Source organism: Ornithodoros turicata, chromosome 2 (assembly GCF_037126465.1).
Source record: "Ornithodoros turicata isolate Travis chromosome 2, ASM3712646v1, whole genome shotgun sequence".
Lineage (NCBI taxonomy): Eukaryota > Metazoa > Arthropoda > Arachnida > Ixodida > Argasidae > Ornithodoros > Ornithodoros turicata.
This window is the reverse complement of record NC_088202.1, coordinates 20,353,780-20,370,710: the sequence shown is the minus strand read 5'-3', so window position 1 is coordinate 20,370,710 and position 16,931 is coordinate 20,353,780. Positions and strand designations below refer to the sequence as shown.

The 16,931-nt window shown below is 49.2% G+C and overlaps 2 protein-coding genes and 1 non-coding gene across 3 annotated transcripts; 1 reads left to right on the top strand and 2 right to left on the bottom strand.

Moving 5' to 3' along the window:
- The first annotated feature begins 250 nt into the window (after nt 1-250).
- Nucleotides 251-323, top strand: Trnat-ggu (transfer RNA threonine (anticodon GGU)). Its single transcript has one exon. It is a non-coding gene; the product is annotated as a tRNA-Thr (tRNA).
- An 8,904-nt stretch (nt 324-9,227) lies between these two features.
- Nucleotides 9,228-11,720, bottom strand: LOC135384377 (uncharacterized). The gene has a single exon (XM_064613581.1). The coding sequence runs from the start codon at nt 11,718-11,720 to the stop codon at nt 9,228-9,230; it is 2,493 nt and encodes an 830-aa protein (XP_064469651.1).
- A 50-nt stretch (nt 11,721-11,770) lies between these two features.
- On the bottom strand, nt 11,771-13,786 carry LOC135384376 (uncharacterized). Its single transcript, XM_064613580.1, has one exon. The coding sequence runs from the start codon at nt 13,784-13,786 to the stop codon at nt 11,771-11,773; it is 2,016 nt and encodes a 671-aa protein (XP_064469650.1).
- Between the last annotated feature and the right edge of the window lie 3,145 nt (nt 13,787-16,931).

Below are 16,931 nucleotides of genomic sequence, written 5' to 3'. Positions count from 1 at the left end.
GAAGAAAAAGAGAGAAGGTAGGAGCTTAGGCAATTTGAGGCTTTGTTTGTATCTGTCGCTTCTATGTTGTTCCAGCCTCAGAACATCAGTTTCTCTCTTGTTCAACAGGTGCCGCTTGCGTCGATTTCCGTCGTATGAATGTGTGTATGAGTGAGCAAAAAATGTAAGAATGAAAGGAGGGTGAGTGAGAGCGAGTGGCTGGTTTGTCGTCCCTTCAGATGACGCACCCCGAAAGTCGCTGGAGAGGCGTGTTAGCTTAGCTCAATTGGTAGAGCCCTGGACCGGTAATCCAGACGATGTGGGTTCGATCCCTACAGCTAGCTAACCTTTTCAGTGACTTTCATATTTCATCGTTATGCTAGGTATGGCGTTATGCTCCTCAGGATGAATTTCGAAACCCACGTGGTGGGTTTCGAATTCGAGAGCGGAACACTAAAAGTATTATTCAGTATAGCGTGTTTCTGTGCTGCCTCAGCATTCATGTACCAGACGTCAAGGCTGATATGGTACTGTAGCCTATAAACAAGCAAGTTTTCCTTGGTGGAACATTCTGAAACACCAAGAAAGCGAAAGAGCGTACCAGATTAACGAGCCTATTTTTGCTTTTTATTGCCTATTTTGGCCTTTTTTTGGGCCTAAATGGCTGCCTATTTCCGTCGTTTTTAGTGCCTAAATTTCCGGGCCCTAGTGATCAGGCAACGCGATGGAGTCAAGGACACGGTACACACACGGACAGCGTTGGAGTGTTTATTAGAACAAAACGGCAACGAGTCCCTTGCCACAGAAGCAGTCTCAGTAGGGGGAAGGATTACGGACCGATGGCTCACATTATTGTCGGAGAGGTCAATGGGAGTCGTTTCAACTATTTCTCGCCCGCGCCGGGAAGGGTGTTTCCACGTGACAATTGTGTGCTCGAAGTTTGGTTGCCAATCAGGGCAGGAGCCCAAGTGTGCTTTCAGGGAAAGGAGCCTGTCTCTGGGAAGAGATTTAACCCTATATTTGTGCTGGCGAAATTGACTGCTGAGGTATTGTGATGTCTGTCAGATATATTGTTTGCCGCACTTCAAGGGAAAGCAACAACAATAGTTGGGCTAGTTGGTAATACTGATGCATCTTAAGGCGCAACACACACGGACAAGAGGGAGACACACACTCATTTCCGTTTCCTAACATTCAAGACCAGAGGAATATCCCCCACGCCATTGTGATGCTGGCTGCTAGGTCCTGCAGAGCCAGGGCCTGCACGTTTGCATTGAGGAATGGCATCAACCTGCCTGAGGTGACTGGGTTCCTTGGCGGGCTGTCTCCGTCGGATGGTCATCGTAGGAGGATTCTCAAGATTCTTAGTTCGGAGTTGTGGCATCAGATAAGCGTATACTTGGACTGTCTTAGGCTTATGTGTGCCAGTGACTTACCGGTGGCGTCCGCGCAGAGGAAGTACAGGCGATGTCGGCGGGATGTGGCCTCGATGACGGAGGCTTTTTGGAAGCCTGTTCTAGGGCACCTGCGGTCGCTAAAGGAACCGGGCTCAGGCTGCCACGGTAACAAGCTGGTAGTCATGGGGGACGTGCATGTGCCACCTGCGGTCAAAGACGTTCTCGAGAAGGGCCAAAAGTTTTGTGTCCAACCAAGGGTGCAGGCGCCAGACGCTGTCTCCTGGGAAAGATTGTTGGCTAGACGGGTAGAGGAAGGCCAATCTGACCGTTGCGTCCAGGAAGGTGTGGATTTGCTCGATAGGACCTCTGTACGGGAGAGTGTTAAGATTGGTGTTGCGCCGGTTATGGATTTTTTCAAGAATGCCAATGTAGCCCTACTTCCATCTGATAAGGAGGGAGGATTTGTGGTCATGCCCAGGACGGCCTATGAGGAAAGGAAGGCACGAGCAATAGATAAGAACTTTGTGGGTGTGAAGAGCACTGCTGTAAGAGACGCGCGGAAAAGGATGGTGGTTTTGTGTGAGGAAGAAGAACTCAAGGTACTTTGAAGCAGCATGAAGAAGAGACCCCAGTTGGCTCTTGAAATCTTTTTCTCCGCTAAGACACACTAGCCGGAGTGCCCCCTGCGTGCTATTGTGTAGGAGATAGGTACGTGGCAAGGTGTTGTTTCCCGATTCCTGTAGCAGCTCTCCTGTATGGACCTTCCTGATCCTTTTATTGTGCGTAGTTCAGCGGAGGTGATCGATGTGGTTAAAGGTATGGAGGGTGTGGGGGTCCGACTGATGTCTATTGACATTGAAGATTTGTACTACTCCATACCGCACGAGCCACTCTTCAGGGCTACTAGAGATCGCATTGAAGCATACGGGAGGGTGAAATTCCAGAACACCTGCGGAACCACAGTTGAAGGCTTCTTGGAGTTGATAAGGTGCTACCTGTCCTCGACCATAGTGGCTGACGGTTCGGACTCCTATGTCCAGAGCAAGGGCATTTGTATCGGGTCGTCGGTTGCACCTGTGTTGAGTGACATTTTTCTTACTGACCTTGATGTACAATTGTCCGCAGTGTTGCCTAGCATGGGGGTTAACCCCCATGCTAGGCAACACTGCGGACAATTGTACATCTAGGTCTAGGTCTGCTTTGCGGTATGTGGACGACTATTTGTTAGTGCTGTCGCTAGAGGCTTCTGATGGGATAGATGTTGATTTAGATTCTGCTCGGCGCATTACGGATGCTTTCCACCGTGGGGGTTCTGGCCTTAGGTTTACATGCGAGGTTGCCGTAGAGGGGTACTGAGATTTTTAGATCTTAGTTTGAGTGCCCAGAGAGAGCTTCTGTGTTGGTGCTACTCCCCGAGGTCTAGGAAGGCATTTCTACCCTATGACTCGGCACACTCTAAGATTGTGAAGCGTGGCATTGTGAAGTCCTGCCTGGGTGCGGCTTTGCAGAAGTCGTGTTGTCATAAGGTTGTGGAGGCATACAATCGCCAGTGTGAGCGGATCCGGGAGGCTGGGTATCCCCAGTGGGGTCTTAGAAGTGTCTGTGTGACTTTGTTGAGGGAGTGGAAGGGTAGTCCCGGAAAGATACAGGCTGAGGAGGGGCGGCGAGGGAGGTACATGTTATGCCGTACATTCATGTGGTCTCCCATAACCTGAAGAAGCTTGGTGACCGGTACGGTGTTCGAGTGCTTTTTTTCCGCACTGTTTAAGCTCAAGAGCTTGTCGGCCAAGGTGAATGGCCAGGAACGGAGGCCTGTGTGTGGTGTCAATCCTGTGAAAGGGTTTATTCCTTGCAGAGTATGAGTAGTGTATTGGATCCCTCTCTGATGTGGCAGAGTTTATATAGGGCAATCTGGAAGGTGTGCCAATGTTAGGCTGATGGAGCACGCGGCATCACTGAGTGGCACTCCGCGGGGACACCTCGCTGTTCATTGTAATAGATGTGTGTGTTCACCGGACTTTCGGAGGACTGGTATCTTGGCACTGTCGCGCAATGCGCTGACGCGAGAGATTATTGAGGCATACATGATAAGTAAGTCGGGTGAAAGGTGTGTGAGCCAGCCTTCCGTGACGTTGTCAGTGCGGGAGATAAAGTATCTCGATGATAGCGGGTGGCAGCCGCTTATCGCTGTGTAATGTGAACTTGTTCGATGTTGCTGGTAGAGGGCGGGAGGTTGTTTTTCTGGATGGTCTTCTTTTCCTTTTTCTTCTTTTTTGTTCCTGTCTATGTGCCTTTTGCTATTAAACAGAGTTGCGAGTGGCGCGAGTGTGTGTCTCCCTCTTGTCCGTGTGTGTTGCGCCTTAAGATGCATCAAGGGAAAGGAATAGATTACGTTCTTTCTACAGTCAACAAACTTGTTGCGATGTTTTATCGTGCAGCTGTTAATATTCGCTGTGTAATTTACGGCCCCGTGATCATTCTTGAAACTTTGTACGGGAGACGACAGACAACTTCCAAACCAGAGGCGGCAGCTACTCCTTTTACTCGCTGGGCAAACCCATGCCAATAGGATACGCTCACGACACGTTGCCTCCCTGGGGAATCGCAGTCTGGCTGCCTAAAGAGGAGGTGGCGTTTAGCAATCGTTTGGATCTTTTTGCAAGGGCAACCAGCCGAATAAAGCCTTTCAAGTCGCAGTTATTTGCTTTCGACGCACGTGTGTTCGCATGACTTGCAAAGGGAGGACCTCAGGGCGGATCTAACATATTGTCTAACTATTTTAGTATGGCAACTGTATGGTAATCGAATGGTAACCAAATGTATGGTAACTGTATGGTAACCGATTGGAAATAGGGGCTTCCTACTGCGCTGCTGGTAGCTCTACCAAATTCCACTTGACGACTTGCACCGCACAAGCACGGGCTGTGCTACTATGCGCTCTGCTAGGAAAGCGCCCCTGGTAATTGGTTTCATCAGTTCTTTGCACTACCCACTTCTTACACATTTACGTATTTTAATTCTGTATTTTATACAGGCTACAAAAGACTGCAAGGCAGGGACTGGTTTTCTGGTTACTTTCTGCTATGCATGCAGTCCTGTGTTCTGTTCTCTGAAGCCCTGGCAGAAAGCACCTTGCAGAGTTTCCGCATTAGGCACAGCGTGCAATACAACATATGAGTTGTGGCATGTATTCCACTTTTGGGAATACTTTTTCATCTTTTGCTCCTGCGTGGTGGATGCAGTTCTGTTTCGTTTCAGAATCGTATGTTTCACAGGGATAATGGTATCTGCGATACGGAGGAAAGCAGAAAGAGAGGACAATCGTTGCGATACCAGTGAAGCGCTAGAGAAAACAAGACTAATAAACGCCGCAAGAGGGAGAAGCAGTACTTCCAACAGTTTTATGACTTCGCGGTTGAAACAGGCTTTCTTCACCCATCAATTACGTATTTACGCATTTTATCCTTTACAGAATTTTTATGAAAAGCTACGAAAGCAGCATAGATGTCGTTTTCGAAGTTGTGCTATACGACCAGGTGGACATCTGAAGGAAGAGGGTACGTGACTACAAGATAAATAATTACCTAAACTCCATTAATGAACTATTTAATTCGGGAATTTTTGGCAAAAGCGGTATAATAGAACGCAAGACAACCCTTCTTGAAAGCAATTATGTCTTTTTAAAATCCAAAAATGAGCCGAAACCGAAAAAGCGCCGCCTCAAGAGCCCCTTATCTATGCCGACGAAGGGTTGTCCAGGTTTGAAAGCGGTTTATCTGGCCAGCACATCGCCGCCTACTCCAGTTATCTCTATCGCTCTAAATTACGTGGTCCTCTGATGTGAAATGACCGCTGTGCTGCCTCCGTTTGCGATCACCGCGGTTTGTTTTTTTTTTTTCATTTGCACATCAAAATTCGGGGATGGATATTCGAAGGCACGTGCGTGTTTCAGGATTTCTTAGACGTGGAATGGCTTTCAACGCGGATATTCTCTGTTTCTGCTATCTCGATTTTGTCCGCAATACCCAAATCAAAGAGTTAACTAATGAATTTTAGGTAATTAGTCATCATGTAGTTGTATAATTTCTTCGAGAGGATGTCAGCCCAGCCGTAGAACGTTCTGCCGCTCGACAACTCTGCTGCTCTCATAGCGTTTTTATAAAAATTCTGTAAATGATAAAAATGAACAATGTGTATATACAGTACATATGTACATATACATATGTACCTGAGACATGTACTAAAACATTTTGAAGTAATGCCCACACGCTATCACGTTTATCAGTCCTCGTGGTTCCTCTAGCGTTTCGTTTCCTTCTGTTGTTTTTTTTCCTTCTCATCTACTACGCTCTTCAAAATGGACTTCATCACATAGCACGCTTCGAGCTGACTATCATCCCGAGTGACATCGTTATTTCCTCTGATTTCCTGAAAACTGGGGGGCGTACGCTATTTTTGTGGCATTATGCTATTTATAATTGCCCCAAAATGGCGTACGCCCCCAGTTTTGATTAAATGAAGGGAGAGAACGTTGTCATTCGGGATGATGCTGGGCTAAGAGCGCGCTGTGGGGCGAAGCTCTGTTTTTAATGTGCACCAGCATCGCTGCAACAAGTCGGCTTTCCCTCCCAGCAGCTCTTCTTCCTGCATACATGTTTGTCAGGTGTCCTTCTGATATACTCCCTTAAGATTTCTATGCAATGACTACCGATCGGATTGCTTCACGAGTGGACTTCATTTCCTATCCCTCTAACAACTGGCGCCGAGGTATCCATTTAGACTCCCATAGGTGACATTTCGTTCGCCGAGACAAAAGGCTTGGGGCTATATCCAGAGGGAAGCAAATGACCAGACACTATAGGACTCGGATCTAGAATGAACGATTTATTCGCACGCGCCAAGAATTTGCCTCGATAGCGCGCTGGTAATGGCGATAGAACTGCTACCAGCGATACAAGTGCTCCCCTTGCTGAGAAAATCGCCCGGCTTGACCGAGTTGTCGATGAAGATGGCGCAGCTTCTAAGTCGATGGGAAAGAGAGCAGATGAGCTAATCGGTACATCGAGGAAGGCGAGGTTAAGGCGATCAATCGACACAGGCTCGTCGAGGACTTTGATCAAAAAAGTTTTAGCAGCTCTGGAGGCCGCTCGGTATAGCGGCCAGCAGATTGCGCACGGAAGGGAGCTGGAGGATGCCATGCGATGAAAAGAACGGGGCAGCATGAACGCAGTCTGCCCAACCACACTCTAAAACCGGTGGCGGATAAGGAGCGGATAAGAGGCGAAAATTTTGCTGGTGTTGTTTGTCTGCCAGCCTCATCCGCCCCGACACCGAAACGTTAACAACAACAACAACGAAAAAAAAAAAAGAACGCCGTAACAAGACAAAGAAAATAAGAGCCCCGCATGTGCATAGCATGTGTTCGCTGAAAGATAAGTAGACGTCTTCCTTTGTTTTGTTTGTTTGAGTGCCTCGCAAAACAGTGTAGCGGATAGAAGCGTAGCGCTTCCTAGTGTTGCCAAATTCGCAGCTGTGTCATTGATGCAGGTTGCATCACGTCGTGCAACGGTCGGCGTCGATGGGTGGTGGTTAGATAGGCCACGCCCACTTGCGCGCGTCGCTTCGCGTCGCAGCGCTTCGGCTTCCGAGGCGATTTGTCTCCATGGCTATGACACATTGCGACATTGCTGGCGTTGTAGAAGGCCAGTGTTTAGACTGATGAACGCACGGCTGACATCGTACAACTCTCACTGAACTTGTCAGTCGGGGCATCCGTGATTTCGCTCAAACGACCACGCTCTCAGTCGACTAGACCGATTGGCATTAGCATCGCGAAGCAAGATGGCAGCTGTTTGCGGCAAGTGGAAAGTTGAGTTGCTTAGTTCCAGTGCATGTTACAGTGGGATTGCTACGTATGTTGCCTGTTTCGAACAATGTGTATCATCTGCGAGAAGTTGTTGGACGTAACGACGCATTGAATTGGGCGTTTCACACGCTTCAACGTCCAATCTTGCCGTGCTGCTTGGACATTTGTACAACACGGGTACGTAGCATTTTGCGCATTTTCAGTCCATATGGGGAACATCCTTGCAATACCGGTCCCATATTGGACCCTATCATCAATGACCAGCCAATATGGGTCCAATATTGTGAGCTGCTTGGGTACGCACAGTATACCTTTTCGAGCACCTTTACGAAATATTTATTTATGCTTCCAGCACAACCAGCACTCGTATAGATGCCTCAGACGAAGAAAATGAAGCTTTGCGCGTCCATACCGATAATTCGCCTTTCTGTGATTGTGCGTTTGTGCGTCATCTTGCACTTTCGTTTAGTTTTCCTCCGTGTGAAAGTTTTCTTTGTTCAGACTTAACTGGTGACACCCTGTCCTCCGACTACACTGGGGGAATACTGTAATCTGGACATTTGGGGTAAAGAAATTTCGAGTTATTCGTAGCAGCAGGTGTTCATTTGTGACCGCTTCGAAGTAAGACGCTATCACCCTTATGAAAAATAAAGGCTAGGTTCTATAGAAGTTATATAGAAAACTGTGGATAGGGTGGTTTAAAAGTCCATTGGAGGTATATACAACTTTTATCTACTTTTAATGTAGCTCCTTTCAACAATTGGGCACCACTTCGTATATAAAGTGAACAGAGAAAAAGAGACGGAAAAAATAAAGAAAGAAAAAGAATCACCTTCTCGAGCCGCTTCAACATCTTCGCAGCTTCTACAAAAATATGGTGCATGTTGGAGACAAGGAACCCTCTACCGAAATATGATAATCATAGAACATCTTAACCATGTGGCTGAGCAGCCATCATACCATGTCTATTCTCGTTCTCTTCAAGGCGGGTCTCGAGCTCAGTGTTAAGGATAGAGGAGGCTGACCCGACCGTATTCTACTGAAGAACGGTTTATTTTATTGCTCGTGCGAACCCGCTCGCTCGCTCATCTTCCTCCAGTGCCGCCCCCTTCCGGCATACTCAACATCCTCCCGCGGCCGCGTTGGACGAGTCAGCTTCCAGCAGGTACAAACGTTGGGGAGGACGCCGGAGCTGTTGACCATTCGGGAGAAGTACTTTGAAACAGCGCTCGACACCATCTCTTCCTGGGAAGGAACCAACTATGCGTCCGAGTTTCCAAACCAGAGGTGGCAGTGCATTGTCCTCCACTATCACGACGTCGCCGACGCGAATTCGTGGATGTGCCCTCGGTTGACTGTGGTGCGCAGAACGCAGAAGCAGGAGATAGTCCTTCTTCCAACGAGTCCATAACTGCACAAGAAGAGCCTGTCTATGTCGAACTCTGCGACGAAGACCTGCAGGAGTGGAACTGGGCACCTCTAACCCCAGGCTGGCCGGTAAGGCTACGGCGCGCCTTCCGATCAAGAAGTGGGAAGGAGTCAGAGCCTCGCAGTCCTCTGTGTCGTCGGCAAGCTGGGTGAGGGGACGGCAGTTGACGGCCGCCTCAACTTCGAGTAGTACGGTGAGAAGCCCCTCATAGCAGAGGCTACTGCGCCCTAGACAACGTTTCAGTGCGTCCTTGATAGTACGAATGAGCCGTTCCCAAAAACCGCCCCACCAGGGCGCACCTTCAGCGATAAACTTCCACTGGATGCGGAGGGAACTGGCATGGTCTTGGACAGAGTCGTCGAAGAGCGCGCGCAGTACTTTAGCGCAGTAACGGAACGTCTTGGCGTTGTCGGAATAGATGGTGGACGGCACACCCCGTCGCGAAGCGAAGCGGCGAAAGGCAAGGAGGAATGTTTGTGCCGTCATATCAATCGTTAACTCGAGGTGGATCGCTCTTGTCACTGCACACGAGAACACAACTATGTACACCTTCCTGTCAGTGTTTTGTGACGGCGCGGCAGTACAGTGGTCCGCAAAAGTCAATCCCAACGACGTCAAACGGCATGGTTTCGGTTATCCGGTCCCTCGGTAACGGTGCGGGAGGAGCAGTCTCCGGACGCAAGCGTCTACGACGACACGGCAAGCAAGCGTTCAATACCCGCCTCACTGTCCGACGTCCTTTCAGAATCCAAAACCTGGAGCGGAGTTCGATTAAAGTTAGCTGGACTCCTCCATGAAGAAGGCGGATATGTGCTGCTTCAACCAGAAGCTCAGTGAACCGGTCGTTGCAAGGTAGTATCATAGGATGCTTCAACTCCTCCGACGCATCAAGGGCCTGCAGGCGACCACCCACACGAAGCAAACCTTTCTTGTCAAGGAAGGGCTGTAAAGTCAGAATACTGGAAGCAGACTCGACAGATTGTCCGACCTCTAACGTAGCGACTTCTGAAGGAAACGCAGAGCGCTGAACAAATCGTATCCAGTACAACTCTGCCTCACACAACTCCGCGGCTGTTAGCGGTCCGGAGGAGGACGTGGTGTGGAGTGACGCATTACGAAGAAACCTTTTGATCCAAGCAGTGACTCTTAGAACCTTAGTAAGGCGTCCGTAATCATTAATCCTAAGGAGTGGATCGTGCAAATGAGGAGAAGTCGGCAAGCTTAAGCTCTGACAGGCAGAGGTGAGTCCAGTGCGCAAGTCATCGTGCTTTTGACTAGGGCAGAGATCTGTAGGCCAATCCACCTGAGGATTGGTCAACCACGCAGGTCCGGCCCACCAAATTGTCTTGCGCGAAACAAAAGACGCTGGCTCGCCACGGGTAAGTAAGTCTGCTGGATTATCCTGGCTCCGGCAGTGGTGCCAGTGGAATCCTCTGGTTAGGCGGCGAATCTCGGACGAGCGGTTTCGTACAAATACTTCCTGGCGGACCGCGTCACCACATATCCAGTGCAATGCGACCGCAGAGTCAGTCCAAAGGTGAACCACGGCCTGTGAGAGCTCGGGAAGTTGTCTGACATAGTGGCATAACCTGGCTGCCAACAAGCAGGCCAATAGTTCCAGCCTTGGAATCGAAACGGGCCGTAACGGGGCTATGCGACCTTTACTCATGAGGAGCTGTGAAGCGAAACTGTTCTCAGACATGACGCACCTCACATAAACGGCAACCCCGTATGCCATTGGGCTTGCGTCGCAAAATACGTGAAGCTCCTGTCCTTTTGCGCCTTGCGTTGCAGGAGATATGACACAACGTGGGACTTCGAACGATGAAAGTTCGCTAAGCTCGGACGTCCAGGTCTTCCAGTGTTCATGCACGTCCTCAGGTAGAGCTTCTTCCCATGTGCAATTGCGCCGCCATAGCTCTTGGAACAGAAGTTTGGCGCGGACGAGAAACGGTCCAAGAAGCCCAAGAGGATCAAACAGCCTCGCAAAGGTCTGAAGTACAAGTCGCTTGGTAGCTGGCTGCGTAGCAACGTAAGATGACACGTTTTGAGTGGTCATTACGATAGTGTCAGCAGATCGGTTCCACGGAAGACCAAGCACCTTGCATCTAACCAACGGTTGACCGATGTCGTCGAGGGAGACACCGTCTGCACGAAATTGCTCGTTCAACGTTTCGGAACTGGAGCACCACTTTCTCAGCTCCATGCTGGCGTCCGCCACAATAGCACGGGCTGTTTGGTAAATGTGGAGTGCTTCAGGTTCGGTTGAAGCGCCGATAACTAGATCATCCACGTAAAAGGCTCTTTGTAGACGCGATGCGATTTCTGGATGAATAGCCTTCCAAGATTCAAGGTGATGCATCAAAGTTGCAGACAGTAGAAATGGGCTCGACGAAGCTCCAAATGGCACCCTCGTCATACGCCACTCGACGATGGTTGGGCAAGGCTCGTCACTACTGGGAAGTCGTTCGATCCACAAGAAACGAAGAAGGTCTCTGTCTTCTCGTCGGACGTGAATTTGCAGGAATGCCTTGCGAATGTCGGCGGTCATGACGATGTGATTGCACCTGAACTGCAGAAGAAGTTGCAGCAATTCTGCACCGAGCGTTGTGCCCTTGTCCAGTATATCGTTAAGCGAATGACTTCCCGGTTCATGCGAAGAGGCATCGAACACGACACGAACCTTGGTTGTCACCGCTTCCCGCCGTATGACTGCGTGGTGAGGAAGGTAATACACATGACGGGCACCTTGGTCCGACGGCTCCACTCGCTCCGCATGACCCTCGTTGAAGTACTCGCTGATTGTGCGGTCATATTCTCGCAGCACGTCCGGATGAGCTTCGAAACGTTTAAGTTGACGCTGTAGCCTTGCTTCAGCAACGGGTCGGTTCGTAGTGGACAAAAGGTAGGGCGCCTTGACCATCAAGGGAACGACGTATCGTCCCTCTTCCTTGTATACTGCGCTCTGAAACTGGTCAAATGCCGTGCGCTCCTCGGTAGCTTGGGAATGAGCTGAATCGGTTATGCCAATTGCATCAAGTCTCCACATCTCCGAAGGGTCTATCACTTTTTCGTCACCGCAAGCGATGTTGAAGTAGCCTAAAAGAGTGCGACAGTGTTGCCGCACATGGGTGCTGGAAGGCTGGAACTTGAGTTGACTCCTTGGACCACCCAGCCGAACATTGTCTCCACGGCACACATGCGGTCGCCGAGGCGCTCGGTACGTCCCGTAACCACGCTCCAGTAGAAGTCTGAGCCGATAAGGACGCTAATGACAGAGTTTTCCCTCGTACAAGAATTAGGTTCGTCGGCGAAGAGCAGATTCTTCCCACTGAGTTCCGGCAGATCCGTGGCCAAGGTAGTTGTTACGGTACATACTTCTGGAACCTCCAGCGCTTCTAGGGTGACTGCATTAGAGGTAAATCGGCTGCTAAGAGTGAGCTTGACTCTTCGGCAATGGTACCGTCGCGGCCGACTCGTGTTTCCGAACGTAAGTACGGTGAGGTCTTCCTGTTCTTCACAAGGAAGATGCAGCTTGTGGGAAAGATCGCTCCGTATAAACGTTCTCTGGCTGCCGGTATCGAGCAGTAGTCGCACCATGACGTTGCCGCCTTCTCCAGACGCCCATACTGTCGCTGTCTGTAGTAATATCGGGTGACCGACCCCGCTGCTCGTATGAGTCGCAGCCACGGTAGCTGTAGCGTGCTGTGGGCTCTGTGGTCCAGATGTGGACTGGGAGTTCGAGGCCCCGAGGGCGGATGACGGTTGTAGACACCTTGCGTCAGGTCTCTTCCATAGGTCGCACAGTACCGTCAGATGGCGGCTTGAACAGGCCCGACATCTCAGTGTCGCTGCAGTGCGGCACTGACGAGCCATGTGCCCACGCTTGCCGCACTTGAAGCAGCAACGCCTTGCTGACAGTCTCCTTCGCTTTTCATCGGTTGATAAGGAGGCGTGGCACTCCTGGGTTGTGTGACCAGACTGGTCACACAAAGGACACGTGAGCTGGTCGGGAGGGGCGGACCCTGTAGCTAACGCCAAAGCAGACGGAAGGTGGGAGGAGCTCCGTGAATGCACTCGTTCGGTTGATGCGAGATTCGAGTTTTCTTTCACGCGTGCTGCCTTGGTCTCCTCTCTGCTCTCCACTTGGACCCTCAGAAATTCCATGGCAGTGTTCACTTCTTCGGCACGAGAGCCTGCTGCGGAGCTGGACGGTGCATCTTGTTTATCTTGCGTCTTCAAGCGCTGTCTGTAAAGAACAGCGATATCTTCCGGTAGGGAACGCATGAGGACCCGATGGAGAACTACTGCGTACTCCGCTGCAGGAACACCAAGACTCTCGAGGCAGCTGGTGCGGAACTGAATCTGTTCGTAGAGGTCCCGGAGCCGAGTTATCTGAGACGAACATGAGATAGGCGCGATGGCAAGAAGGCTATCAATATGTTCATCGACAAGAGCGTCGGTACGGCCAAACCGCTCGGTGAGCACGCTCACCGCCACCGGGTAGTTGGTTTCGTTAAGGCGAATCCACTCGACTGCACGCCTTGCAGATCCACTCAAGTATGTCTTCAGGTATTGGAATTTCTCTATGTCGGGGAGATCTGGACGTCGATGGATAGTTGCTTCGAAGTGTTCCCAGAACCCCTGCCATTCACGGAGCTCACCAGAGAAGACCGGCACTTGGAGTTTCGGTAGATTAACCCGTTGCGGTCCAGAGCGCGAGCTGCTCGCAGTAGCGTTCGGAGCGGCATTGACGGTACCCGACCCTTCGCCTGAGCGCTCTCCTGATTGGTCTTGGGTAGCGGTACTAGACAATGTAGCGCTAGATGCGGTACGAGAACTCAGAAGGAACCGAATCCGACTTACGCAACGGCAAATTTTTTCGTGGTAATCGAGAGCGGTGCTGATTTCTTGCTCGTAGGTGTCGTCGTCAATGAGCTCTGCGACTTTATCATTCAAAGCGGTAAGAGTCCTGTCCTTGTCGAGTAGTTCATCCAGGGTTACCTGCAAGTCAGACGGGGCCGCCGAGGGCTGTTGCAGGAGTTCGGTAGCGGATGACAGGCACCGCGTCACGGCGCCACGAAGGACAGCTCGGTTACGGCGAAGCTTCTCCATGGGTGAATATATGAGAGATCAGCCTTCTCCCGGGTTTCGGCACCAATTGTTAAGGATAGAGGAGGCTGACCCGACCGTATTCTACTGAAGAACGGTTTATTTTATTGCTCGTGCGAACCCGCTCGCTCGCTCATCTTCCTCCAGTGCCGCCCCCTTCCGGCATACTCAACACTCAGTGCCTTCTTTCCGAAGACGTTTCACTTCCGCTTTATGCGTACAGCAGTCGGCACTCTTTGGTTGAAATGAACAAGCAATTGAGTCATTCGAGCTCAGATGTCCCAAAGGTGTTGCTCGACCAACGTCGATTTCCGAGAAAAATATATACGATGTTGGGACATGAGTGAACATGTGAATGAACATGCACGAGAAAAACATTTTTTCCCAACGCAGTGTAGAACGGTCGTAGGGCGGGCTCGAATGTCGGTTCTGGGCGAAAAACCCGGGTGCGCTTTGGCGCTTGTGGATAGAATACGGCTGTAGATAAATAAAAAAATTCGAATTAGGTATTTTAAGGAAGGATACTGTCGTCTCTAACATCTTCCGTACCTCAAGCGATCAACGCATTAAAACATATTGGACAAGCAAAGTCAGCGCACATTGTACCAAGTTCGGAATTTTCTTCCTTAACAACGGTTGGCTAAAATCAGCTGTATATACATTTCTCTGATAGCAAAGTACCAATACATTGCACAGAAAAATATCTGAGGTCATGTGACATATGGTTCATTTTCTAAAAAACTGCGAACTTGGCCTTTTGAGCAGATATCGGCAAATTCAGCCTGCAAAACGCGCGTGACGAATTTTTAAAGTTGCCGCGGTACGAGAAACATGAAATGGCGCGGAGCCTTCCTTCGCGACATGCAGCGGCGTCACAAGTGGTGTTTTAGAGTGTGTGTTTCTTTTCTTTTTCTTTTTTCGTGTCGAAAGAATGAAAGCACCAAACACAAGCTTTCCCTTCTAGCAGGCAACATTTGCAGATTACAAGTCCTATAGCATTGTATGCTGCAAGGCAATGGTTTGTGCAAAGGGAATTCGTTTATGGTCCCAAGCAAAAGCGGCTTAGATCTTTTTCTTGGTGCTTGCAAGGGGTCAGCTGTGTCCCTCTGGTAAAGCACCCTAATGAACAACGTAGTGTTCATCGTGTAGTGATGTTACACGCGATATGCGTCAGCCTACTTTGTCAGGCGACATGTTGCACGTGCCGCAGGATACGACTGCGGATAATTTCGACCGCTCTTTTGACGTGCGTCGGAAATCTCAGACACACGGTGCTGGAACCAATGTTTACCTCCGTCACATTGCTAGCGTCCTCGACCGGAATCGAACCCGCGGTCTTGAGCTCAGCAAGCCAACACATTACCGTTACAATGTCGCTTATTTGTTTTGTTTGGAACCCGAGATAAGACAGGAAATGTGGAGAACCCTCATTTAATGTGCTTCGGAGATCACACATGTGCGACTACCTCAAACGAAAGTGTTCGTTGTATGGCTTGGGGAAGTGCTTTCCCGATCTGTGGCTAGCTTGCTCTCCTTTTGTGCCTATTTGTGCATCCATTGGTGCCTATGGCAACCTTGTCCAGTGATATCACACATCATTACCATTATTATTACCTTGTTCACTAGAGTGCAATTACCAGAAGGACACAGCGGACCACTTGCAAGCATCACGAAAAAAGATCTAAGCTGCTCATGCTTGGGACCATAAACAGATTCCGTTGACACAAACCACTGCCTTGCAGTATGTAACGCTACAGGTCTAGTAATCTACAAATGTTGTCAGCTACAAGTGAAAGATTGTGTTTTGTGCTTTTACTCTTTCGACACGAAAAAAAAGGAAAAAGAAAGAGCTCTAAAAGAGCACTTGTGACACCGCTAGATGTTGCGAAAGCAGCGCTCCGCTCAGTTTCATGTTTCTCGTAGTATGGCAACTTTAAAAATTTGTCACGCGCGATAAACAAAAAACACCCTGGAGGTACTTTCAGTATTGGTAGCCGGGATACTGATGAGTACCTCGGTGGTAAATTCGGATCCGCAACTCGTCCACCGATACCCTATTTGCAAGTCGAATTTGCTGATATTTGCTCAAAAGGCCATCTTCGCAATTTTTTACTAAATATACCATATATCACATGACCTAACATATTTTTTCTGTGCAATGTATTGGTACTTAATTATTGGAGAAAAATACAATAAGCTGATTTTAGCGAACCCTTGCTAAGGAAAAGAATTCCGAACTTGGCACAATGCGCGCTGATTTTGCTTGTCCAGTGTGTTTTAATGTATTGATCACCTGAGGTACGGAAGCTGTCAGAGAGGACACTATCCTTCCTTAAAACGACCTAATTCGATTTTTTTATTTATTTACAGCCGTATTCCCTTCACAGGCGCCGAAGCGCGCCCTGGTTTTTCGACTGGAGCCGACATTCGATCGCTCCCTACGGCAGTTCTAAACTGTGCCGATAAAAAAAAAATTCTGGTGCATGTTTACGCATGTCCCAACTACATACATTTTTTTCTCAGAAATCGACGTTGGTTGAGCAACACCACTTGGACGTTTGAGCTGAAATGACTCAATACAATTGCATCATGTCAGGGGTCTTAGTATGTGCACACAGAGAACTGTCATGAAGAAACAGGACATTTGTTGACAGGGAAAAGAATGAACAGGCGTAGTAACGGAGGCTAACAGAGCACAGAAGAGAAATTGAAAAGGAAGCTTCACTGGAGACCACGGTATTCTAACCCGCTTTGCATTGTTCTCCACTGGCGGTAGTGCTGGGTGCTGCTGTCCACCTGCTACTGACTGTTCTGCCAGCTCTGCCCGTACTTTTTTCATTTTCTTGTAATCGCCTGGTAGTGTAAGGGACAGGGATACAATTTATTTGTTTATTGCTATATACCCATATGCCAGAGGCACAGCGTCAGGTTTGCAATACATTATCTGCACAGTGATAATATATATGACAGAATAAGAATAATTGAAAAAGGTAGATGGACACACAACATGGGAAGTACATTAACCATGTAAGTGACATACAGATGCCTGCACATGACACCTTAAGCAAAAGGCATAACATACCACCACCAAACGTGTAAGACATACACATAATTGACACAATAAATTAACTCAATTTGAACAGTAAGA